The following is a 25,557-nucleotide window of genomic DNA, read 5'->3' as shown; positions in this document are numbered from 1 at the left end:
ATGATGTATGGTATTTTTTTTACTATTTGTGTCCAACCTTAGGAGAGTTCTTTTCACTTACGGTTCTTATGACCACACAGGAAGTTAATAAGAATGTGCCCACCAGAGTTACAAACAATATTGAAACCTGACAGAGGTTCATACTTCCCCCAGCTCTGCTAAAAAGAGTAGTTTTAGTATTGTTTGCCTCCATTTCTACCCTGGCGACAAAAATGTAAGGAAAGCTATCTTGTTTTTGCCCCTTATGACCTAAAACAACCCTCTCCTTCCCTAGATGCATACTAACCTTTATTGGGGAATTGCTGCCTACATGAATCTTCAGGACCTTGGGCTAATATTGTCCTTTATTCCTGCTGCACATTAGATCCCCCTAGAGTTTTAGTGGAATGTCTCCCAAGCATCTCCTGTGTCTTGTCTGCGGATAGTCCCGAAGACATCTCTGATGATCTACTCTGCAAGCATGACCAGGGGAAGGAATAATTTCAGCCTAAGGCTTTGAAGATTCCTGCAGGCTGCAGTCGTCTGATTCAGATCAGAAGGCATCTAGGGCAGAGGAAGAGAGGTTTCTTTAGCTCCAGGAAAACTGTATGAAGGTAGAGTTGTCTTTGAAGCCTTTGCGCAACACTAATAAGCAGGAAGGAGAGCCGGCGTATACAGAACACAGATATGGCTGCTCTATTTTCTATTTTAAAATAAAGATTTTGATATAGTTACTTGTATTGGTTACATTTACCATTAATAAGTTTGCATAGAATAGGCTGCTTCATTTTTAATTTATTTTTTACAATCTGTATACAGAAATGTTTTTAAAATATTAGCATTTGTTGATGACGTTTTTTGTATTCCCTGGTCACATGAACATACAGTGTGTATATATATATATATATATATATATATATTTTTTTTTTCAAAAAGTAAAAATCTATAGATTCCTTTTTAAGGTGCTTTTATTACTGACACCATCATGCTTGCTTATGGTATTCCTTGTTCTCAACAGCTTAAAGACTGTAATGTAGTAGCCTCGAAGCTGGTGCTGATCCTGGACGACTTATTATGGGTGCTGACGGACTCGCAGTTGAAGGCCATGGTTCAGTACGCTAAATCTCTTAGTGAAGCAATAGAAAGGTCAACGGAGCAGAGGAAAAGCATGGCCAGAACCGCAGAGCCCACACAGGTGACTGCACTACCCTATCCTAGCTATCAGTGCTGGTGTAAAGTGTCACTTCAGTGACTTTATTGTACAAAAAAAAAAATCTGCAGTGCTTTAGTGCTTTACAAAGTAAATAGGCTGTTACATCAGTTCCTGCTCCCGAATGAGCTGACAGTCTGATAACCATATCACAGACACACTCACACTCTTGAGGGCAAATGCTTGTGGAGTGAAGCTTATACCAACAAGGAAGAGCAATGCGGACTCCATGTAGCTTGCATCCTTGGGGGGTATATGAACGTGTGAACACAGTGCTACATGGCATCAACCACTTGGTCACAGTTTGATAGTGCTGTCAGTCACTAAAGCCAGCCATACATGGATTTAAATTTTGCCAGTCCCTACTGACTTGGTTTAATTTTGATCCATGTATGCGTATTCTAGTTGTACAGAAGTCAATTCACCAATCAACTTTTGTTCAAACAGCCTGTCAAATTAGGAGTTTCTGCTGGCTTTTAATTAACACACACTCACCTGTCCAGAGATCCTCACCTGGGACGGTTCTTCATCAGTCTTTGGGTTTCCTCCACCGGCATCTTGACCGTGGAAAGCCTGCTGTGACTCCTTGCAACTTCATAGCTGGCTCCACATTGTGTATGTGTGAGCCGCACTGCGCCTTGTGATTGGACCCACAGCCTTCTGGGACCTGTTACGTGTCCCATAACGGTGGGGGGGAAGGAGTATTGAAAATTTTTTCCAGCGAAATTGCCTAGGCGATTCCAGCGGAAGTGGGAGCAGGTACTTCTGAAAACTAAGGGGGGGGGGGATCCCCTTTTGGATGAAGTTCTGCTTTAACATTCAACCGTCCTTGCTGCCAGTAGTGAAACATTGTACAACAATCACAATGAAAAGTAGGTTGCTACAAGTAAGGTAATGCAGCCTGTAAGAAGAAATTAGTCCACTAGAAGGCAGTAATGAGTGCGGTAAGATTAGATCAGCACAAAAAAACCCACACCTTTAAAGTCCTACAAGGTATGAACACCATTCCACTATCTTTTACAAAACATATACTCCCACACCAAGGTGGATCTAAGCTCTACCCCCACCTATATTTTAAGGCGTTATACCTATTATATAAGATCAGATCAGCCTTTTTCAACCAGGGTGCCCAGACACCCCAGGGTGCTTTGAGATTTCTTCAGAGGTGCCTTGGCAAAATGCCTAAAAATTACCCAAAAGTTGTATAAAAGCCAGCAGGTGGATGAAACCTGCCTTTAAATTACACAAAGCCACAGGTTTTCATTGTGCACCATAATGACCTTCTAGCTGCCGGCATCCTAACAACCAATGATGTCACCAGTTGATAGGGAGAATGTCAGTCGTCTGCACAGCATCCTTGTTTGATCTTCCCCTGCCCCTCTCTGTCAGTGCTGGGATCACATTAGCTGGCTGATGGAGAAAAACTGAGGGAGAAGAGAAACATTGGAATACTAGTCTGTACCTGTGTGCAAAAATGTATTGGGTTTGGAAGAAAGAAAATCACCTCTAACATTGGGTGTCCTATGTGTGTGGGTGTTGATGTATTATGTAAAATTATTAGAATAGTTTTTTACATTTTAGAATGGGGTGTGTCAAGACTGTCCATAATTTTAGAGGGTGCCTTGACTGAAAAAAGGTTGAGAAACACTAGATTAGATTATATGAAGCTTGTTTTTTCTGTGTCCCTCTTGATCGGCATACTTTAGCAACCTGCATTCCATGCTAAGTAGAAAAGCTGGGTAAAAAACATTTTTCTACAAACCACGAGGACTTGTTCATAGACTATATGCGGTGACCTTTGTTGTTCTGCACAGGACAACACAGATCACCACTAGGGCACATACAAAATAATTGTTTTCTAAGTGCCCATTCAACTTACAATACTGCAGTGATGTGCAGTAAAATGCAGACATGCTTCATTTTTTCGAATCAGGTGGCACCACTGGTCACCCTGCCACAGGGCATTCCTCCCAGCTGCTCTGTAGAGGCTTGAATGGAGTGTACATTTGTACATGCCCAAAAAAGCAAAAAAACACTCTTTATTACCCCCTCACTGCCTTGATACCAGCCCACACACTAAAACCGATCGTTTTAACATGTGGATAGTGTAAACCGGCCTTAAAAGTGATTTCTGCAATGTGTTTGCTCCATAGCAGCTCACCTAGAACACTACACCAGATGGAAACTTTTGAGCTTCTACTCAGATGATGGTGTTTATTCCTCTCTAAGGTTCCACTTTGTATCATATATACAGATACAAATCTTCTGGTTTCCTAGAACCAAGGTTTTTTTCAGTCCAGGGACTTTGCTACAGTGGTGCTAAACCAGAAGATTTGTATATATGATATGTATACTCTATATACAGATATGTGTATGTAATACAAAGCAGGACAGCAGAGAGGAATAAGCGCTTGCATCTCTGAGCAGAAGTTAAATCGTCTTCTATTGGTTCCACCAGAGGAAAGCACTATTCTTGGCTAGGTGCTCCGTTAAAAAATGTGGCATGGCACCAACTGACTTTTCAAAGTCTGTGTATCATTCCTGTGCATAAGACAGTTAGGCCCCATTCACACTTGGTCATTTTGGAATTGCAATTCCAAATAGCAGTAAAGCGCCTTTGGATGGCATTCATGCTTAATGGCATCTTAAACGTGGTATGAATTTGCTGAGATTATCTCAGGACATAATCGCACAGAAATTGCGACAGGACATACCTTTGTGCAAAACTTTTTGACCAAAAAGGAGCTGAAGCTTATTTTGGGTGACAACCATGCATAGGGCAGCCCATCTAGTGAATACAAAAGCCATGAACTGGAATGCTTGTTCCTGCTACACGAGATGTGGACGGTTCCTTACATAAGAAAAGTGGTAACTGAAAAAGAAAGTTATTTTAGAGCAGGAACAATAAAATGTATGCAAACTTGAAATCTATTTTGAGCTTTGTATTGCATGCTGCATCTTTGTATGCAGTTTTCTTAAAGTGGCAATAAACTCGGGTTGCTCTAGATCCCCTCCAAATCACCAAATTACATTTTTTATTTTATTTTTTATTTGTTTGCTGCTGTGATCTAATTTCCTTTTAGAGGGTGGCCACTTTCTCTTAGGGCCTAAAAATGTTACCAGTGCAAATGTTAAATCGTACTACACTGATTGTTATCTCTATCAAATGTTTTAACCCCACTGTGGACATGACTATATCCCCTTCCAAGAACCTAAAAAAACGACTGTGACAGAGGGGGTGGCTACATTTTGTTCTCCATGGTCTCACTGACTGTAGGAAAGTAGTCACCCTCTTTTGCTCACTACCTAGATGGATAATACCAGAACCAGCAGCGCAGTAATTCTATTGTGTTTTAAATATATATATGATTATACCAAATGCATACTAGTATCAATAAATAATGTGCAATATATAAAGTGCAAAAATATATACCACTTAGCAGCAGTAGTGAATAATGATCTTCAATTAATAATAATCTAAAGTGCATATGTGTGTAAACAATATCACTTTATAAAGTGTATATAATTAAAAACCTAAATCAAGTGCTCCAGTGCTCTGTGCAAATAGCAAATCAGTCCTTTTTCCTGTGCTATGCCTTATACCAGTCCATATACATTCCCAGGCATGCAGAAGAATATTGGTGGTGAGAACCTCTTAACACCAAATACACCCCATGGGGAAGGTGGGGGCTTGCCGGATGAATTAATTCACTTGAGCCTTATTGCAACAAAACCATCAGCTGCATACAAGAAGACTCCAGGACTTGGGGTCCACTGCAAATAGCGTCCTTTGCATCAGCGCCTCCTACAAAGCTTGGGCAAAGACAAAGGACTCCACATAGAATTCGTTAATGCTTTTTAAACTAGTATTGTTTTAATAAAAGTTGTGAACGAATCCTGCTAACTGTTTGGACCGCACAGTGTTCGCTATATGCACTTTTACCGTGTGTCTGATGTTTACTCTCCTAACACAGTTACAGTCCGGCAATCGGCAGGCGGATGGAGTCGGCGTGCGTGTCACTCCGGGTTAGATGTCCGTGGTAGTGTATCCGTCAGCTTTACATGTTTCGTCATTACGTTGACATCCTCGGAAGCTGATGGAGTAAGAACTATGCACTATGAGACTTGTAGTGTGCATAGAGCAGTGCACATGACTGTAACTAACATGCAATGCTTGTTCCAAACAAACAAAAGTGAGGTGGAGTGGAGAGGTTCCAGAGCTCAAAAGAGGATGTTACAAAGAGGAATAACAGCATGGTAGTAAACAATTCTATAAAAAAATTGTTTACAGAGCCAAAGAATAGTGAATGTGTTTGAATAAAAGGGAAGTATAGCCAAAGCTTTACATATATATACTTTTGCACTCCTGTGACCCAGAATCAGCCAACAGCAGGATAAAGCCCACTGTCATCTGATGTCACTCCAGGCTCTGGAGGGATCCCAGCAATAATGTCACAGGGAGCGGGAGCTGGCTTGGCCACTCATCGCGCCCCTGGGAGTCTAAGCTCGACCTGCCCAACACTCCAATGAGCCCTGGAGGAGCAGAGCACAGAGCAGTGACTGATGTTACCGATCTCGACTTAGAGCTGACCGAGAACTGAGCGATCAACTTTCATGTCATCGCTCAGTTCTCGGGCTTAGAGAAAGTGGGGGACAGCTTCAGTATCACACCGAAGCTGCAGCCATAGAGTTTTTTTTTTTTTTTCTGTTTCCCACATGTCTTCTTTAATTTTGGGGAATAAGGATATTGTTTTGTGTCACTTTAGGAAAATTATTTTTTTGTGACTATGTTGCAACTTTACTTGCCTGGAGTTCCTACCAGGCACAGCAATTCCTGTTTCATACAGGGATCGAAATTCAGCCAAATCAGCAGGCGCCAACCAGCCTGATTTCCATCCATGTATGGGCAGGGAGGTTGTACAGAAGTGGATCTACCAATTAACTTATGTACCACCACCATGTTAAATTTTCCCTGCTTAATCAGTGCTGCAGGCTATAGCCTGCAATTCTGATTAGTGTATTCTGATGGTGGGGAAGTCTCCTCACTGTCAGAATACAAAAGCTCAGTGGGGAGGATTCCCCCATCCACATCGAGTGCATGGATGGGAATCAAGTACATTTTTTAAACAAAAAACAACTGCTGGTTAAACAAAAACAACTGCCTGATCGATGGGCTCCTCGAGGTATGTAGAACAAAAGTTTTTATACAGGGTTTACTTTTTCAGAGCTGGACACCTCCTACAAGCTCCCAGCAGGTGAAGACCCAACAGTCAACCACAACCGCTGAGCAGAACCAGGCCATCCTAAAGCTATTCCGAGACTTTGATGTGAAGGAAACCTCCTATCACCTACTCATCTCCCACCTGGACCTGCACATCTGTGATGACATTCACTCCAAGGAGAAAGGTGAGCACACTTCATGCCATCAGTGCCTCATCCTAGGCCTGGAACTTCCTGTGCACTGTGGTGTACAAAGCACTTTTAAGTTAAAACTATATGCAAATGGCTACATTGTTAAAATATACAAATCCTTGGTAAGCTAAAACTGAAAACCTAGATGTTTAAAAAGTTTGTTTATAGCTCAGGGGTCGGCAACCCCTGGCATGCGTGCCAGATATGGCACGCAGCCGCATTGATGATGGCATGCAAGGGAAGCCTGCCAACATTAGTAAAGCTGGCCGGCGGTTGCGGCTAGCTACACAGGAGGGAGCACAGTGTGTTTTTATCACTTAATTTCCATTCCCCACCAACTCACTCAGCTGGCCTGCAGCTAACTTTGAAGCTGTGTTGAGGACCGCTGGATCTAGGGGGTGGTGCCCCAACCTCCCCAGGTGGTGCCCCACCCTCCCCCACCATGGATGCTGAGCCCAGGTTCATTAAGCTCCTCCTCCCATGCGGAGCACTGAAATCTGTTGGTTTTCCCAGACACCACCTGCTTCTATGCAGTTGATAGTCGGCGGTTGAAGCTCTGACCTGTGAAATTCTCAGATTTTAAAGACCGCACAGCTGCAACGGCCAGCTAATCACTGTGCAGATCAAGGTTGTGTCTGTAAGAGAATCTAATCTCTGCTGTGTAAAATGTAGGGAGGAGCAGCACTGGTGAGTGCCCTGTCAGCAGTGACCTCATCCTCTGCTTAGCTGACCCCATGCTCTGCATTGTTGACCCCTTTCTATGCCTAGCTGACCCCATGCTCTGCCCTACTGACCTCTGTCCTTTGATGACCCCATCCTCTGTCATGCTTACCCCATCATATACCCTGCTGACCCCTGTCCTATGCCTTTCCGACCCCATGCTCTGCCCTACTGACCTCTGTTCTATGCCCTCATACCCCATCGTTTGCCCTGCTGGCCAATGACCTTTACCCTGCTGGCCCATGTCCTGTGCCCTGCTGGCCCATGTCCTGTGCCCTGCTGGCCCATGTCCTGTGCCCTGCTGGCCCATGTCCTGTGCCCTGCTGACCCATGTCCTGTGCCCTGCTGACTACATCCTCTGCCCTCCTGATTACATCCTCTGCCCTCCTGACCCCCGGTCCCATGCCCGCCCTGCAGACCCCCGGTCTCATGCCCGCCCTGCTGACCCTCCCCGTCTCATGCCCGCCCTGCTGACCCTCCCCGTCTCATGCCCGCCCTGCTGACCCTCCCCGTCTCATGCCCGCCCTGCTCAGGGGAGGGCTGGCAGCCTTAGGCCTGGAGGGCAAGTCTACTCAAGTGGCCCGTTGAACCACTGAATCAGCTCTCCATCCATGCCCACCTGGTTTTATATTGGGTATTGATGTTATGAAGCAAGACATATATGACATGGCATGACCCCGATCTGTTGAAGAGCCAATGCAGCAACTCATTATGTGTCCAATCACAGCCGATCACGTGTAAATGTGGAGAGCCAGATTAGCAGCATCCTCGCAGGGGAGACCTGTACAGGTAATCAGAGCACAGCATTACAGTGCAGCCTCAGCATTGCCCAGCAGGTGACGCCAGTCTGTGTCTATCAGTGACACCAATCAGTGCTGCCTTTCAGTGCCCATCAGTGCCTGCTCATCAGTGCTGCCCATCATTGCATCAGTGCATAACAGTACTGCTTATCATGTGGAAGAAATGGACTGGATGGCGGCACTCCAATCATGCTATGACTAAGCACCAGCTTGGGTGTGAAATGCGTTAGCTGCCAGTGTCATCATCTCCGCTATGGTATGATCATCCTTCATGTATTTTTGTATCTTTTTTTTCTTCAATAAATGGTTCATTTTTTTGGAGTGCCACTATCCAGTCCATTTCTTCCATATGCTTCTGTTGAAACCAGGGCGTGCACCTGAATTTCCTTTCTGAGGCTGAACTTTGAACGGAGGCTTTTTGTCCTGGAGCAACACAATGTCTTGCTAGTACTGCTTATCAGTGCCGCCCATCAGTGCGGCATATTAATGCCTCCACATCAGTGCTACCTATCAGTGCCTATCAGTGCCCATCAGTGCGGCATATTAGTGCCTCCACATCAGTCCCGATAAGTGAGGCATATTAGTGCCTCCACATCAGTGCTACCTAGAAAAACATTTTATCCACTTCTGGACAGGAAGGTTTTGCCCCCTTAAGGACCAGGCCATTTTTTGCAATTCGGTACTGTGTTACTTTAACTGACGATTGCGCGGTCGTGCAATGCTGTACCCAAATACATTTTTTTGTGCTATAAACAAAAAAAGAGTAACAATTCTGCAAAAAAAAATAAAAATGTATATTTTTCACTTTCTGCTATATAACATTCCCAATTAAAAAAAAAATTAAAATCAAAATTTTTCATAATTTTAGGCCAATTTCTATTCTGCTACATATTTTTGGTAAAAAAAAATCCCAATTAGTGTATTTTGATTGATTTATGCAAAAGTTATCATGTCTACAAACTAGGGGAAATATTTATGTCATTTTTATTTGTTTTAATTTTTTTACTATTCATGGCGGCAATCAGCAATTTTTAGCGGGACTGTGACATTGCGGCGGACAGATCGGACTCCTAACTGACATTTTTGACACTTTTGAGGGGACCAGTGACATTACTACAGTAATCAGTGCTAAAAATATGCACTGTTACTGTAATAATGACACTGGCAGGGAAGGAGTTAACCCTGGGGCGATCAAAGGGTTTAGTGTGAGCCTAAGGGGTGTTTTCTAACTGTTAGAGGGGATGGTATTGTGAAATGAACACAGAGACCTGTGTTCCTAAAAAGGGAGATAATAGGAGCTCTGTATTGATTTCTGAGAGAACAACGGTCTGCCGTGTTACAACAGCAGACCGCCGTTCTCTCTCCAAGGGGAGTGATTGCGGGCGCCTGGTGGCAATTGTGGCTGCTGGCCCCCATGGATTGGCTATCCTGCTGGCGAGTGGGCACACGTCCCCAGGATCGCTCCTGTGGACCGCCGTACATGGTAACCTGCTGACCTGCCACTGTATAAATGTGGCGGTTGGTTGGCAAGTGGTTAAAAATTTTTTTTTTTTTTTTTTTTTTAAGCAAACATCACCAACAGAAAGCTTGAATTGTGTGTGGGGGAAAAAAAATGATAAAACTGTCATATAGGTACAGTGTAGCATGACCGCGCAATTTTCATTCCAAGAGGGACAGCGCTGAAAGCTGAAAATTGGCCTGAGCAAGAAGGGGGTGACAGTGTCCAGTAGGCAAGTGGTTAAACAAGGCTGGGGGAGAGGCATTCTGGAGAGACAGAGTAGGAAGAAAGAGTAAAGAGGGGAGAGTGTGGTCACAGCTCACTCACTTGTACAGTCCCAGCAGCAGCCTCACTGGCTCAGTCAGCAGATTCATGTTTAGGATGTGACTGTCGGATGCCTCATGTTTAGGATCTGAAGTTTCCAGCGTGCACAGGGAGAGAGGGGCGGGAGAAGACAGAGCAGATCTGTTCTCCCATTTGTGTAGAGGAGGGGGGAAGGGCTGTGCTCTGCAGGGATACAACACTCTCAGCCCTGTCACAGGACGATCGGCTCGTAGCTGCGCTGCAGTGAGTGAGAGAGGCGTTCTGTCACTGCTCCTCCACTCTGTTAACCCCGCGCTGGAGCCGCCCGAGCAGTAGCACACCACCAGTACCGGACATGTGCAGCTCTGCGCTGCCAGCACAGCGGCCCATTTACAGTGAATCCAGGCGGCCCAGGGGGAAATTGCCACCTTTCCCCCCAGGCCAGTCCGCCCCTGGCCCTGCTGACCCCCCCCCCGTCTCATGCCCGCCCTGCTGACCCCCCCCATTCCATACCCGCCCTGCTGACCCCCTGTCCCATACCTGCCCTGCTGACCTCCTTGCCTCTGCCCTGCTAGCCCTGTTCTCAACCTTACTGACCCCATCCTCTGCTTTGCGGACTTCTTATTCTCTGCCATGCTGGCCTCTGTACACTGCCCTAAAAACTAATGACCTCCTTTCCTCTGCCCTCTTGACATTTTTTACTGCACCTCCACATTAGACAGGTTAGATCTTGTCCTGGTGTTGAGTTGGATGCTCCAATCTGCCCACTCTCATTTTGGACTGGTATTTAATTAGCTATTGGGAACTACTAATTTAGATGTGCAGGAACTCTGGGACTGATCTGATGTGTGAAGGTGCAGAAATTGGGGCTGATCTGAGGTGTGAAGGTGCAGAAATTGGGGCTGATCTGAGGTGTGAAGGTGCAGAAATTGGGGCTGATCTGAGGTGTGAAGGTGCAGAAATTGGGGCTGATCTGAGGTGTGAAGGTGCAGAAATTGGGGCTGATCTGAGGTGTGAATGTGCAAGTATTGGTGTGATCTGAGGTGTGAAGGTGCAAGGAATTAGGCTTATTTGAGGTCTGAAGGTACAGAAATAGTCTGATCTAAGGTGTGATGTTGCAGGAATTGAGGTGATATGAGATGGTGCAGGATATGGGGATCTGAGGTTTAAATGTGTATTATTGGGGTGATCTGAAGTGTGAAGTTGCAGGAATTGGGCTGATCTGAGGTTTGAAGGTGAGTATTTGAGATTTGAAGGTTCAAAAATTTGAGATCTGAAGGTGCAAGAATTGGGGGTGATGAAGAGTGATGGTGCGGGAATTTGGGGTGATGTGAGATGTGAAGGTGCAAAACTCAATATTAATTTCTTACTAATATTCAAGTAGTTTACAGGATTTACTTTACAAAAATTCCTTTTCGTCATTTAGTATGTGAAGTTGGCCTTTTTTTTAATGTAGCTGGCACTCTCCATTTCTTTGAAAACAATTTTCAGCACGCTGTGCTCAATATGTTGCCTATCCCCGATTTAGCATTTCACTTTAGATACAGGAGGAAATGCTCTGTAATAATTATGTCCCGTAAAAAAAAAAAAAACCACCCAACAAAAAATGCTAAATCGCTGTATAAAACAACTCCAGCCCATTCTGGAGCTGACACTTTTTTCTAGCTTTTTAGCGCTTTGCCTCTCGGGCTGTAAAGCCGCCTGATCACTTTTACAGTTCTGCATTGTGGTTAATTGAGAGAATGGTTAAACCAGGATGATAATCTTTCCCAAGTAAGGGGAATTCCCCTCTTAGACAGTTGTCACCCAAGCAGGTGTCCTCATTCGAAGATTTTCCCTCTATTCTTTTAATTACAAATGTAAATTTTTGGATTTCCCAATACTTTGTCTCCGAAACAATGGTTACGAAGACAAATAGATGGTGAATTTTCTCAGCAGGGGCACAGACCCTAATAAAACCTGACAGGTACACTTTCAATTTATCCAAAATGAAAAAAGCTATTTGCAGCACGCTGCTGGCCCCTCCCACCTGCCATGATCTGGTTGTATTGCTTTGTGAAGCACAGAGACCTAGTAATGACATCAATGGGTCTAAAATAGGGTATTTAATGAAAGCTAAAATGTTTATTTGAATTATTTATTAAGCACGTTGATAAGTGCAGGGGGACCAGGGAAGGCAAAAATAATCAGAATAAATGTAAAATGTAATATTATTTTTTATATTTATGTATTTTGAGGTGCAGTTCTGCAGCTGTACAAAAAAAAAAAGAGGTATCTGCTAAGAGGTTCTGCTTTGATTAATAAAAGTACAGTAACTTGTTATATTATTACTTCCATGAGATGATCAAACCTTTTGTCAGCTTCCTTCTGGTTGTGGAAGTATGGTTTTTATGTGATACACATTGTGACCACACACTTCTGTTTTACAGTGCTGGATCGGAGGATCACTGGGGGCGCTATGCAGTTATCCTTTAGTCAGCTGACCGTTGACTACTATCCTTATCACAGAGAAGGTGCGTCTTTGTGTAGCTTGTGCTAGTCTGTTATGGAATTTACTGTACATATACCGGTTTGGCAGGCAGGCCAAGTAGATTAATAAAAACACATTCAAATAAAACTGTTCTCAATCTAGTCTAGCTGGCAAACACAGCCTGTACACGTGTGTATACTTAAGCATGCCCGTGTAGAATGAAGCCTTTAGTCTTTATTTATTGATATACAGTGCCTTGAAAAAGTATTCATACCCCATTTTGTCATGTTACAACCAAAAACATAAATGTATTTTATTTAGATTTTTTGTGATAGACCAACACAAAGTGGCACATAATTGTGAAGTGGAAGGAAAATGATAAATGGCTTTCCAAATTTTTTTACAAATATCTGAAAAGTGTGACGTACATTTGTATTCAGCCCCCTTTTACTCTGATACCCCTAACTAAAATCTAGTGGAAGCAATTACCTTCAGAATTCACCTAATTCGTAAATAGAGTCCACCTGTAATTTATTCTCGGTATAAATACAGCTGTTCTGTGAAGCCCTCAGAGGTTTGTTAGAGAACCTTAGTGAACAAACAGCATCATGAAGGCCAAGGAACACCCCCGACAGGTCAGGAATAAAGTTGTGGAGAAGTTTAAAGCAGGGTTAGGCTCTAAAACAAAATCCCAAGCTTTGAACGTCTCACAGAGCACTGTTCAATCCATCATCTGAAAATGGAAAAAGTATGGCACAACTGCAAACCTACCAAGACATGGCCGTCCGCCTAAACTGAAGGGCCAGGCAAGGAGAGTATTAGTCAGAGAAGCAACCAAGAGGCCCGTGGTAACTCTGGAGGAGCTGTAGAGATCCACAGCTCAGGTGGGAAAATCTGTCTACAGGACAACTATTAGTCGTGCACTCCCCAAATCTGGGCTTTATGGAAGAGTGGCAAGAAGAAAGTCAAAAGAAGTCCATTTTGCAGTTTGCGAGAAGCCCTGTGGGGGACACAGCAAACATGTGCAAGAAGGTGTTCTGGTCAGATAAGACCAAAATTTAACTTTGTGGCCTAAAAGCAAAACTATATCTGTGGCTGGAAACTAACACTGCACATCACCCTGAACACAACATCCCCACCGTGAAACATGGATGGTGGCAGCATTATGTTGTGGGGATGCTTTTCTTCAGCAGGGACAGGAAATCTGGTCAGAGTTGATGGAAACATGGATGGAGCCAAATACAGGGCAATCTTAGATGAAAACTTGTTAGAGTCTGCAAAAGACTTGAGACTGAGGTGGAGGTTCACATTCCACCAGGACGACGACCCTAAACATACAACCAGAGCTACAATGGAATGGTTTAGATTAAAGCATATTCATGTGTTAGAATGGCCCAGTCAAAGTCTAGACCTAAATCCAATTGAGAATCTGTGGCAAGACTTGAAAATTGCTGTTTACAAACGCTCTCTATCCAATCTGACAGAAGTTGAGCTATTTTGCAAAGAATGGGCAAAAATTTCACTTTTCAGATGTACAAAGCTGGTAGAGACATCCCCAAAAAGACTTGCAGGTGTAATTGCAGCGAAAGGTGGTTCAACAAAATAATGACCCAGGGGGGGGGGGGCTGAATACAAAAGCACGCCACATTTTCACATATTTGCAAACATTTTAAAAACAATTTATAACTTTGTGTCTATCACATAAAATCCCAATAAAATACAAAAATGTGTAAAATTTCATGGGGTATAAATAGTTTTTCAAGATACTGTATCAGGCATTCAAAATGCTAAAACATTTATTTGTTTTCCTCTAAAATGTTTCCTGCTTGTTCTGGGAGTACTCAGTAATATAGTTTCAGGCTTTTCCCTGAATTTAGTTTTTTCGCCCCCGCAATTTTCTGTGTTATCTTATAATTCCATGCAAGGGGGCTTTTTGCAGCATATACAATGCTATCTAAAGAATTATATGGTTAGCCAATTGTAGCATATAAATCCTGAAAGAGAGCATTGCATACACAGAATATGCACCCCTCTCTCAGCTAAACCAAGGAATTTTAGGAGGTTAACATAGATGAATCATAAAATTAAATACAATTTACCTGATGAGAGGTAAAGAAATAAATACATCTCAGAGATAAAGTTTAACTATGTTGTTCCTTATATCAATTAAATGTAATACATTTGTAGCCCTTATACAATCATTTCTACCATCTAGAAGTTCCCTAGAAGCAGTGGTAGAGAGGTGTTTGTGTGGTAAACTCACATAGTAGGTAGCACATGGTACAGGTTTGATGTAGTAGGGTAATAGGGTTGGGGGTTAAGTGTTGATATGAAACCTAGACCAACACGTTTCAGGGGAATTGCTCCCCCTTCTTCAGGGCTGTAAAATGTAAATGTTAAATGATTAAATGTAAAAGCTTCCTCCTCTTTAAGAAGGCAAGGTTGTACTTCAAAATACTTTATATTGTAGAGGAGCGCATTTTGATCCCTTTTGAACCTCTAACCATAAATTGATGATCTAGGCAATAAGCAAGCACATCTAAAGGCATTGACTTTGCACCTGTACACCAAAACTCTCCTTAATTATACTCCGGGACAGATGTTTGCAGTTCCTCTGCAGGCTGCCTTTCAAAAAAACTCTATAATATATAAAAAACTCAAAGAACTGTATAATCTAAGGCCCCTTTCACACTTGTTCGACTTGTCCTGCAATTTGGGACTGCAAAGTCGCATGACAAGTCGTACTCCATGATTTCCAATGATTACCGTTCATATCTGTACGACTTCAAGACGCAACGACTTCAAAGTTATCCCTGCACTACTTTGGGTCGATTTTTAATGCGTTTTGAGGTCCAAAGACATAGTCATTGCTTGAAGTCTAAATCACGGCAACAAAATCGTGCAACTTTTAGGTCGCACAAGTGTGAAAGGGGCCTAAAGACCTTTTTTATGCACCTCTTCATATCTGTTACCTGGAGGCAGCAGTGGATTGCAGAATAGTAATTAACAGAAGGAAATCCTGTTTGGGGGGTGGGGAAAACATTTGCCTTTCCACTGTTGTGTGAACGTTTACAAACACTTTGGATTTGCTTTCTTATTGCATATTCATTCAGTTTATTGCCTTACTAGTTTATCTATTTCAGTTTTTCCATCATAGATAAAAAAAAAAGTATTTTTGCACTCTCCAGTTGTGAGCATATACTTTTCTATATTGCAGGGTACTGTCCCTATATTGGGTTGCCTGATGCACTCTGTACAGCCTACAAAATCTTCTTGACACTTGGTTGAAAGATGAGAGTGCCATGGATATTTTAGCAAGTCTAGATGATGTTTACTTGCCACAGTAATGGCCTGTACACAGGATCTGAAAATCAGACGAAAAATACCACTTTTGAAACAATCGTACGATAATCGGATCGTTAGTACAGAGCTTTCAAGAGCTGATCATGACAGTTCGTCCGATTTATTATTCGATCGGACAAGCACGAAAATGTTTCTCGTACGATACCAGATCGTACAATTTTCGTTTATTCAGTACAGTTGTCGTCCGAAAATACAATACAAATATATTACAACACATTTATATCCCTTCCAAACTTTTATCGTAACAGAATTTATTTAACTTTAGTAACTTTTCCATTTTCGATATGCGACTAGCATGCAAAAAAAAGGAACGATCTGTTGTCCGATTTTCGGATTGTGTGTACGGGCCAGAAGTCACAAAATGAACAACATGTTTCCGGGGGTCACTGTTGATCCTGTAAGTACTCTTCCCTTCTGGAATCCATGCAATTACACTACAGGAAACACTCCCTGTTAAATCACACACATCCCAGAACAAGAGAGCACTGGTAAGATCAACAGCCTTGATGAAGGGGGACTGGTGAGCTCCTGAAACGCTTTGGCTACTTCTGTTACTTTACTGTAACAAAGATTTATTGGGCTTGCTAAAACATCTGTGGTGCTCTTATCTTTCAACCACATTTAAGTATTATTTTTATGGTGACCTCTGCTGGTCTTGTTGATTTGAGAAGCACTTGTCAGATTAGGGTCCAGCCCCAACCAATACATCACTTTCTAAACTTTAAAATCTTCCCAGCAGACAAGTGCAACCCCTGAACATGCATGCTATGGGCTTTTTATCATTTTATTGAAAAGCCTGTCAACAGTAAGTTTAACCGGTGTTCAAAAAAGACTAAAAAACAAAAAACCAGGTCTGAATGGCTTACACCCAAGAGTCCTCAAAGAATTTAGCCACGTTATAGCCAGACCACTGTTCTTAGTTTTTAAGGACTGCTTACTCACTGGAATGGTACCAGCAGATTGGCCAAAAAAAAATGTGATGCTAATATTTAAAAAAAGCCAAGATGTTTACCTGGAAACTGCAGACTAGTCAGACTAACGTCAATAGTATGTAAACTATAAGAAGGAATGATAAGGGATCTTATCCAAGAATTTGCTGATGAAAATAGTATCATTAGTGGTAACAAACCTGGTTATATGAAGAAATGTTCTTGCCAGACCAACATTTTATCATGCTGTGAGGAGGTGAGATTGTGGATGTAGAATATAAAGATATCCCTAAGACATTTGATACAATACACCACAAATAATTACTTTTACAAAAAGGGTCTTTTGGTAATAACATGGTATGTAGCTGGATAGAAAACTGGTTACAGGAGCATTTCCACAAGGTAGTAATTGCATATTTTATGAATGGTGTGGAGGCATAAGTGAGGTGCCCTGTCCTGAAACCAATTTTGTAATTTGTTCAAATGATATAGAGGATGAGATAAATCAATCCCAGCGTTTACTGACGATACAAAACTAATCAGGGCAAAAACTTTACAACAGAATTTATCAACTTTACAAAAAGAACTAGTTAAAGTGGCTTGGGCAGCTATATGACAGATGAGGTTCAATATTGGAGGGAGTCCAGAGAAGGGCAACAATGTGCTTGAACTGGAGAGAGCCCAGAGAAGGGCAACAAAGCTAATAAGAGGCTAAAGGACCTCAGTTAGGAAGAACGACTACAAACGTTAAACTTATTTTCCCTGGAGAAGCAATGCCTAAGAGAGGATCTGATAGTGTTATACAAATCCTTAAAAGGTGACTTTCGCATTGGGAGGAAACTTTTCAATCTTAGTTACTCACACACAATAATCAGGGACGTGAAACTGTGTTAGGGGTTTTTACTGTTGGGGCGGTAAGAATGTGGCACTTCCTTCGACAGCTGGCAGGGTCAGCGGAGAGTGTAGATAAGTTCAACAGACTTTTAGGCTCAGTTCACTTATATACGAAATGGATGCATTTATAACTGCATCCAATTCACATAGCATGAATCGGGCAGGCTTTCAATGGAGCCGGTTCACACATTTTAAAAAGGGTCCTGTGTGTTTTTGGGTCCGGTTCAGGTGCGATTTTTAGGTAAAAATTTGCACCTTAATTTGCACTGAACTGGTGAACAGAACCGCACTGAAAGCGCGGCTGCATATGTGTGAACCCAGCCTTAGATGTGTTTATTAGCAAACACAATGCACAGGGACATTGAAAACATTTGTCGCACACACACGCTCAGGTTAAACTGGATGCACTAGTGTCTTTGTTCCACAAAGCTGCCGACACATTCTATGTTATGTTTCTATGTTTCATTCCAAACTATGTAGCTGGGGCACACTGGGCACTTCTTGGAGAAGAGGCTCAGTGGCTGGCACAGTGAACATCACTGGAGTTTTTAGGTTAAGGCAAGTATAAATATTAAGAAAATAGTCCGCTTTAGTTAGGGGAGGGGGAGTAGCTGAAGGATGCATGTTCTAAAGGTGCACTAAACCATTAAGGATTGTGTGCAAAGCTATGCAAATCATCCCTTTATGCCAGCTGTGCATTTGCATTCACCTAAAGTCATAGAGATTTATTCCAACCTGCATTCAGTTGATTGGAAGCTGCGAGCATGCATATTTAACAGGCTGTTGGAGAAGCTTTCTTTGTTATAAATATTGACGTGTTTAAAGTCATCTGCAGATAGCTTCTTAGCCCTCGAGCAGTAAATTTGAACCGATGAAATGTTTGAGTATTCTTGTAGAGCTCTCAGGTGGCGATAAGCTTTAGGAAATTTTGGAAGTGCCTACATGCAAATTAGCTTGCTTTTCTTACTGTTATTCCTTTTGCTTTATATTGGTACACCAGATTCGAGAACGTAAATCTACAAATTTGACCCTTTGAAACTAAAAGTAGTGACCCAATTAAGATCTATTACTGTGGGGGGGATTTTAGGGCCTCTCCCCAGCTGGATAGGTGATTTCCAAAGAGAACCCTACATTGCGTATCTATCAGTTTCACTCAGATTTTACAATTTTTTAATTTGATTACATACCGACGTTACTAATGGGCATGTTTACAAATGTGCCTTTTTATTGCTTTCCTACTTGATTTGCCTGAATATTGTAAAGGTGCTCAGGTGTGTTAAATGTGCGTTTTTAAGATGAACTCCGGTAGAAGTATATATTGTCTAAATACAATAGCATATTTACTGCTACAGGATGGCTGTGATATATATATATATATATATAATGTGTGTGTCATTCTGCACCTCCGGGTGTTTGGCGTGGGTGCGACCTGCCGGCGGTTCTTTCCCGCTGTGATTTTACACAGCAGGAGCTGATCAGTGTGTCCTGCAGGGCGGATGTCCGCTGGGACCCGCTGATCGTTCAATACACTGACAGAATGCCAGTATGCCTATGTAAACAAGGCAGATTGTCATTCTGTCAGTACAGAAGGCATGAATCCTGTGTCCCTGTAGAGCCGAAACACTGATCCATGTCTTCTACTAGTAAAAACACCTCCCCCGCAGTAGTAAAGCACTGGTCAGGCACACAGTTACCCCTTTGATTGCCCCTGATGATAACACCTTCCCTGCCAGTGTCATTAGTACAGTGACAGTGCATTTTTTTAGCCCTAATCACTGTAATAATGTCACTGGTCCCCAAAAAAGTGTCAGTTAGGTGTCCGATTAGTCGGCTGCAATATCGCAGTCCCACTATAAGTTGCTGATCGCCGCCATTGCTAGTAAAAAAAAAAAATATATCCTATAGTTTGTAGATGCTCTAACATTTGCGCAAACCAATCAATATACGCTTATTGGGATCTCTTTTGCCAAAAATATGTAGAAGAATACATATTGACCTAAATTGATGAAATTTGATGTTTTACATTTTTTTATTGGATGGGTTTTAAAGCCGAAAATAAAAAATGTTTTTATTTTTTCACAAAATTGTCAGTCGTTTTCTGTTTCTAGCGCAAAAAATAAAAAACCCAGAGGTGAGAAAATACTACCAAAGGAAAGCTCTATTTGTGAGAAAAAAGGGACATACACTTTATTTGGGTACAGTGTCGCACGAACGCGCAATTGCCAGTTAAAGTAACGCAGTGCCGTATCTCAAAAAAGGTCCTAGTTATGAAGGGAGGTAAATCTTCCGGAGGTCAAGTGGTTAAAGAACAATTGTTTATAGCAACCAGATTCTGTGTTTTGTTCCCCCTATGCTGCACTGATAGTAAATAGGAAAATGTGATTAGTTACCGTAGGCAGTATATTCTAATATTGGGCAGTTATATAAATCCAACTTGACTTCACAGGTAGTAACGTTTTACCTTACCGTGATTACCATAGGCCTGCTTCTAAAGGTCCTGGCATCTAATCATGTTCTCTCATATTATAACAGAAGACAGCTGCTGCCACTGGATGCACTATGGGGATGCCACAAAAACCAGATGTTCCTGGGCACAGGAGCTGCTTCAAGAATTTAAATGCAATGTAGACATGCTGAAACAAGCGGTGAAAGATCACAGCTCCAGTTCACCTATTAAAACCATGCCCAACGTGTCCCAGCAATATGGAGGTAAGTTGTTAAACAGAACAAAATGCAATAGAATAACATGTACTTTTTTAAATGTGCATGGCTTTTTTTTTTTTTAACTAGTTTTACTTGTGTTTGCTACTGAAACGCACTCTAACTTCCGGCCACTGTACACGAATACCTGACTTTTATGACCTTTTATTCATCTGCCTGTCCTTCTTTCATTGATCGTTTGTCATTCATAGAAGCTATAGTACAGCTTCTATGAATGGAGGAGGGGGTGGAAAGGGCGGGTATAGTTGGGCACTCTTGATGATATCCTGTCACATCTCCCTCAGCTCTAATAACACTCGCTGCATCAGATGATCATGGAGGCAGGGGTAGGGCAGGATCAGAGGAGGAAGAGTAACGTCCCTTGCACTGATTTTTATTTTTAACTAAACCTAGTCTTTAAATATCTTAAAGGAGAAGTACAGCCAAAACTAGTTTGGCTGTACTTCTCCTGTGGAGTGCAGTTCGTCTTGCACTCCTGTGACCTGTTTTCAGCAGACAGCGGGATGAAGTTCGCTCTCTGCTGACGTCACAGAGTTGAACCAGGCTCAGGCGTCATCCCGACCATAGCGTCGGGATCCGCACACATGCCTGCCACGCGAGCCACTGAGAGCCTGACCCCCTCCGCAGTCCACCCCTCCGCAGTCCACCCCTCCGCAGTCCACCCCTCCGCAGTCCACCCCTCCGCAGTCCACCCCTCCGCAGTCCACCCCACCGCAGTCCACCCCACCGCAGTCCACCCCACCGCAGTCCACCCCACCGCAGTCCACCCCACCGCAGTCCACCCCACCGCAGTCCACCCCACCGCAGTCCACCCCTCCGCAGTCCACCCCTCCGCAGTCCACCCCTCCGCAGTCCACCCCTCCGCAGTCCACCCCTCCGCAGTCCACCCCTCCGCAGTCCACCCCACCGCAGTCCACCCCTCCGCAGTCCACCCCTCCGCAGTCCACCCCTCCACAGTCCACCCCTCCAGTGAGCGCAGGAAGGCAGGGTAGAGATCCGGTGACTGACAGTCACCAGCTCTCTGCTCACGGAGCCGTGAGAACCGAGCGATCGGCGGTGTTTGATCGATTGGTTCTCAGTGTAGAGGCGGCAGGGGACAGATTTAGCATCAGACCAATGCTGAATACACCTAGGTAAGTAAGAATAAAAAATAAAAAAATACCCATACATCTCTTTTTAATATTAACAAACATTGCTTCCCCTAAACTCCCCCCCCCCCCCTCCCTCCCTTTTCTAAGCTGGGATCTAAGGGTAGATTCAGACATGCCTCTAAACATCCCTTTTCTGTGAAGCCTGATCTGCATTCAGATTGCATTTCAGAAGCTACTGACAGACGGTGAGGAAGCAATGCTACTCCTCACTGCCTGATTTAACCCAATTTTTGCAAACAAACGCACTGCAAACACTTGCATTGCACACGGTTGCAGGGTGTTTGCAGCATTTTCCCATTTGCTTGACTGCGTAGCATTTAGTGGGCTTGCCACCCGCCGATCGCTACATGTCAGGTGAACTTTGCTATGGAAGCAAAGCATTGCGGCCACAGCATGTACACATCCCCGCCTGCTGCCTATTGCCCAGAAAAGAAAAATTGATCCTGTTCCTTTTTAAAGCACGAATAACAGCTAAGTGCTTGTGCTGTGTAATTTGGCCCTTCGTATCACCTAAAACAGTGGTTCTCAACTACTGTCCTCAGGACCCACTAACAGGCCAGGTTTGTAAGACAACTGAAATACATCACAGGTGATATAATTTGCTGCTCAGTGATTGCAGTATTCTAGTCTGCATCTCCCGAAGGTAATACTTAAATTCTGGCCTGTTAGTGGGTCCTGAGGACAGGAGTTGAGAACCGCTGATCTAAAATACCTGGCTGATCCTGCCTGGTGCTGCCCTTCCCACTGTAAACTGACCACATTTATCATGGCTGCTGAGCCCTGACACCTCGGTCAGTTGACATGCCTCTATCAGCCTGCTGTCTATCCTCTCTCTCTCTAGTGTCAGTGCCCCCTCCCGCTGCTATAATAACGGTGTTTTCCCAATATAATCCCCTGTGTTCCATTACGTTATGTGCCCCAGTGTGCTTTATACAAAATATGTAGGTTTATTCCTTATTTCAAATCGGTGCTCATCTGACCAGCTGCCGCTCTCCTCCTGGCTAGTGTCATCGAGGGATTGTCAGTCCCTCCTGCTGTAGTCCTCAGATTGCAGAGGAGAGCGGCTGGCGGTCACGTGAGCGCCGAGCGGCACTCTGAAATAAGGTGTAAACCTACACATTTTTTTTAAAGCACATACACTTGGGCACATAATGTAATGAAACACAGGGGATTATATTAAGAATACAAAGTGGCTTTACAACCCTTTTTAAGTGGGTGGTGGAAGTTGACAGGTGGCAAAAAACGTAGTTCAGCATTTTTACTGTTCCCCCCCCCCCCCCCCCCAGCCGCAGGTGTAAATGAAGGCTAATGATAATTTTTATAACGTATGAGATAACATGGTGTAGTACTTGTCCTGGGTCCTGTGGTGTTTCTCTCGACCATTTCTGATTGTTGTGACTGCTCTACTGAAACCGCTCTTCTTGCTGGTCTACGGCCAATCTTGTTTGTGGTCCAGTGTAACAGAATACTTCATCAAGTTCAATTATTCTAAGATTATTGGATGAATATAACTTTGACTTTTATTTATAGGTTCAGATTCTGGCATTAGGGTCTCTTCACCCACAGCATCTCTGGAGCTGCCTAAATCAAAACTGATGTCCAGTTCCTTTGTGGTTCGGTTGGCTGATTTTAATATTTACCAGGTAAGCTAAAAAAGTAATCTGCTCAAGTTTGAGGTGAAACCCAAGGCAAGCGGTAAAATGCATTTATAAGTTGCCAATTCATGAGAATAGCTGCATATATCTGAATCTGAAAGATCTGGATGTTTGTCACTAGAGCTGAAATCCTTGACCAAGTGGGAGTGAAACAGAAGCAAGAACAGACTGAGCGCACACACTAACAGATGCATTCATTACATGATCACACCTTTCATTTCATATCTGCAGATGGTCTTTTTATCTTATACATAGCAGAAGAGCATTGTACTGTGTAAGCGATCAACAAAAGTAGATATTTCCATTTATAAGAACACCATTTATTGGGTACCTGAAAAAAATGCAGTGCAGACGCTACCTAAAGTAGAGGCCAGTGTGCCTTGACAACTTGCACTACAATATTTTTTTTTCATCTTTTTATTGTCGATTTTCAGAACAGCTTACAAAAAACTAGCGCCCGCCACCCACACAGGGGCTAACCTTGGCATACCTAAAACATTTGGCAATACACAGAAAACAAGATGCACTACAATCTTTTTAATTCTCCAATAAATGGCATCATCCTAAACTCAAACTTCTGTATCTCATACACAGAACTATTAGGGATAAATGGGGTCCAAAGCAAGATGAACCTCCAGATAATAGTACTTTTACAGCAGATTTTTTTTTTTTTTCATTCCTTCTGTTCATCTCTTCTCTGTTTTTCATGCCATTTAACTTTGCCCACCCTTATTCTCTCTCCCACTGTCTTGTGCTTTCTCCTGCTCTCACACGTGCTCTCTACTACTCTTGTGCGTTCTCTACTTCCTTTAAGCTGGTCATAAATGGATCAAAATTGTGCCAGTTCAGCACCGACTAGCCACTGCTCTTCATCAGAAATCGATCTACCAATCAATTTCTGTTAAACAGAGCTGTTGTTAAAGAAAAATGGCTGCAGCACTGTTCTGTGTACTCTGACAGCAGAAGAGACACGCTGTTAGAATACAATAGTACAGCAGGGCACATTCCCCTATCCACAGAATGGATCTGAACCTGAACCTAAGCCATATGCTACCAGCGTTACACTATCCCTCCTTCCATAATGTGCTCCTGCTTCCCTTGTGTGCTCCTTTCTCCCTTGTGCACTTTCTTCTCTTCTCACGCTCTCTCCCCCCACTTTCTCTTTGCTCCTCTTGTTCTTTTTCTTCCTTTACACTATACCTCCTCCACTTGTGCCCTCCTGTTCCCCTTATGTGCTCCCTTTTCATCTTGCCTTGTTCGCACTCTCTGCTCCCGTCGCGCACTCTCTGCTCCCGTCGCGCACTCTCTGCTCCCGTCGCGCACTCTCTGCTCCCGTCGCGCACTCTCTGCTCCCGTCGCGCACTCTCTGCTCCCGTCGCGCACTCTCTGCTCCCGTCGCGCACTCTCTGCTCCAGCTGCGCTTTCTCTGCTCTAACTGAGCGCTTTCTCTGCTCTAACTGAGCGCTTTCTCTGCTCTAACTGAGCGCTTTCTCTGCTCTAACTGAGCGCTTTCTCTGCTCCAACTGCATGCTCTCTACTCCCACTGCACTCTCCAACTTGCTCTCTCTCCTTCTCCACCCCGTGTTCTCTCGCCTTTCCTCCCTCACTTGAACATATGCTCTCTCTCCCCCCCCCCATGCTCTGTCTCGCTCCCCCTCCCCCCATAGGCTCTTTCTCTCCCCCCCCCCCAAAGTGCTCTCTCTTCTCTCTACCCCGTGCACTTTCGCTCCTCACCCCCCCCCCCTTTTGCGTGCTCTCCCTCCTCCCCCTGTTGATCTCATTACCCTTTTCTCCTCTCCTCATCCCCTTGCTTTCTGCCATCTTCCCTGTTGTCACTCTTTCTTTTTCCTTACTTATTGCTCCTTCTGCGTCTCTTTCTCCATTTCTCCACTCCACCTCCTCCATCCATCACCCCTCTCCGTTTCTTCTCATTTACTTTTCCAATATTTTCTACAGATTTCCTGTAGGGAAGATGTAATATTGTGCAGGCTCTGACTTCTGTGATGACAATGTAATAAATAACTGTCTTTCAGGTATCCACAGCAGATCAATGCCGGTCGTCCCCTAAAACTATGATTTCCTGCAATAAGAAGAGCTTGTATCTTCCTCAGGAAATGTCTGCGATTCATATTGAATTTACTGAATATTATTTCCCAGATGGAAAGAATTTCCCCAGTAAGACTTGTCATATATCATCGTATTTTCCTCATATATTCTTACTCTAAAAGACAATTTTTGGATGACAGATGAGCACATTTATAGTGAAGCTGTGTAAATGTGTGAGTCAATTCTTGATCTGTATAGATGGAAATAGAAGTTTGACTATTTTATGTAATCAAGACATTCTGAAAAAATGTATCTAAACCCAAAAACAGAAGTATAATATATAATATAATATATTGCAATTTACTGGCTGCATTGGTTTTCTTTTTTACTTTTTTTTTTTCCTTTA

General features: G+C 43.2%; 1 protein-coding gene across 2 annotated transcripts in view; it reads left to right on the top strand.

The window, feature by feature from the left end:
- Positions 1–25,557, top strand: part of BLTP3B (bridge-like lipid transfer protein family member 3B) — a 167,510-nt gene that overhangs the window by 76,815 nt on the left and 65,138 nt on the right. For both annotated transcript variants that reach the window (XM_082253146.1, XM_082253147.1), the window contains exons 7-12: positions 998–1,174; positions 6,415–6,595; positions 12,352–12,435; positions 20,111–20,287; positions 22,981–23,093; positions 25,139–25,280. In XM_082253146.1, coding sequence (XP_082109272.1) covers positions 998–1,174; positions 6,415–6,595; positions 12,352–12,435; positions 20,111–20,287; positions 22,981–23,093; positions 25,139–25,280 — 874 coding nt within the window. The remainder of the gene's footprint in view (positions 1–997; positions 1,175–6,414; positions 6,596–12,351; positions 12,436–20,110; positions 20,288–22,980; positions 23,094–25,138; positions 25,281–25,557) is intronic.

This window comes from Pelophylax lessonae (assembly GCF_965119305.1).
Source record: "Pelophylax lessonae genome assembly, chromosome: 4".
In the NCBI taxonomy this organism is placed as follows: Eukaryota; Metazoa; Chordata; class Amphibia; order Anura; family Ranidae; genus Pelophylax; species Pelophylax lessonae.
The sequence above is the reverse complement of the archived record's forward strand: the minus strand, read 5'-3'. Positions and strand labels throughout refer to the sequence as shown.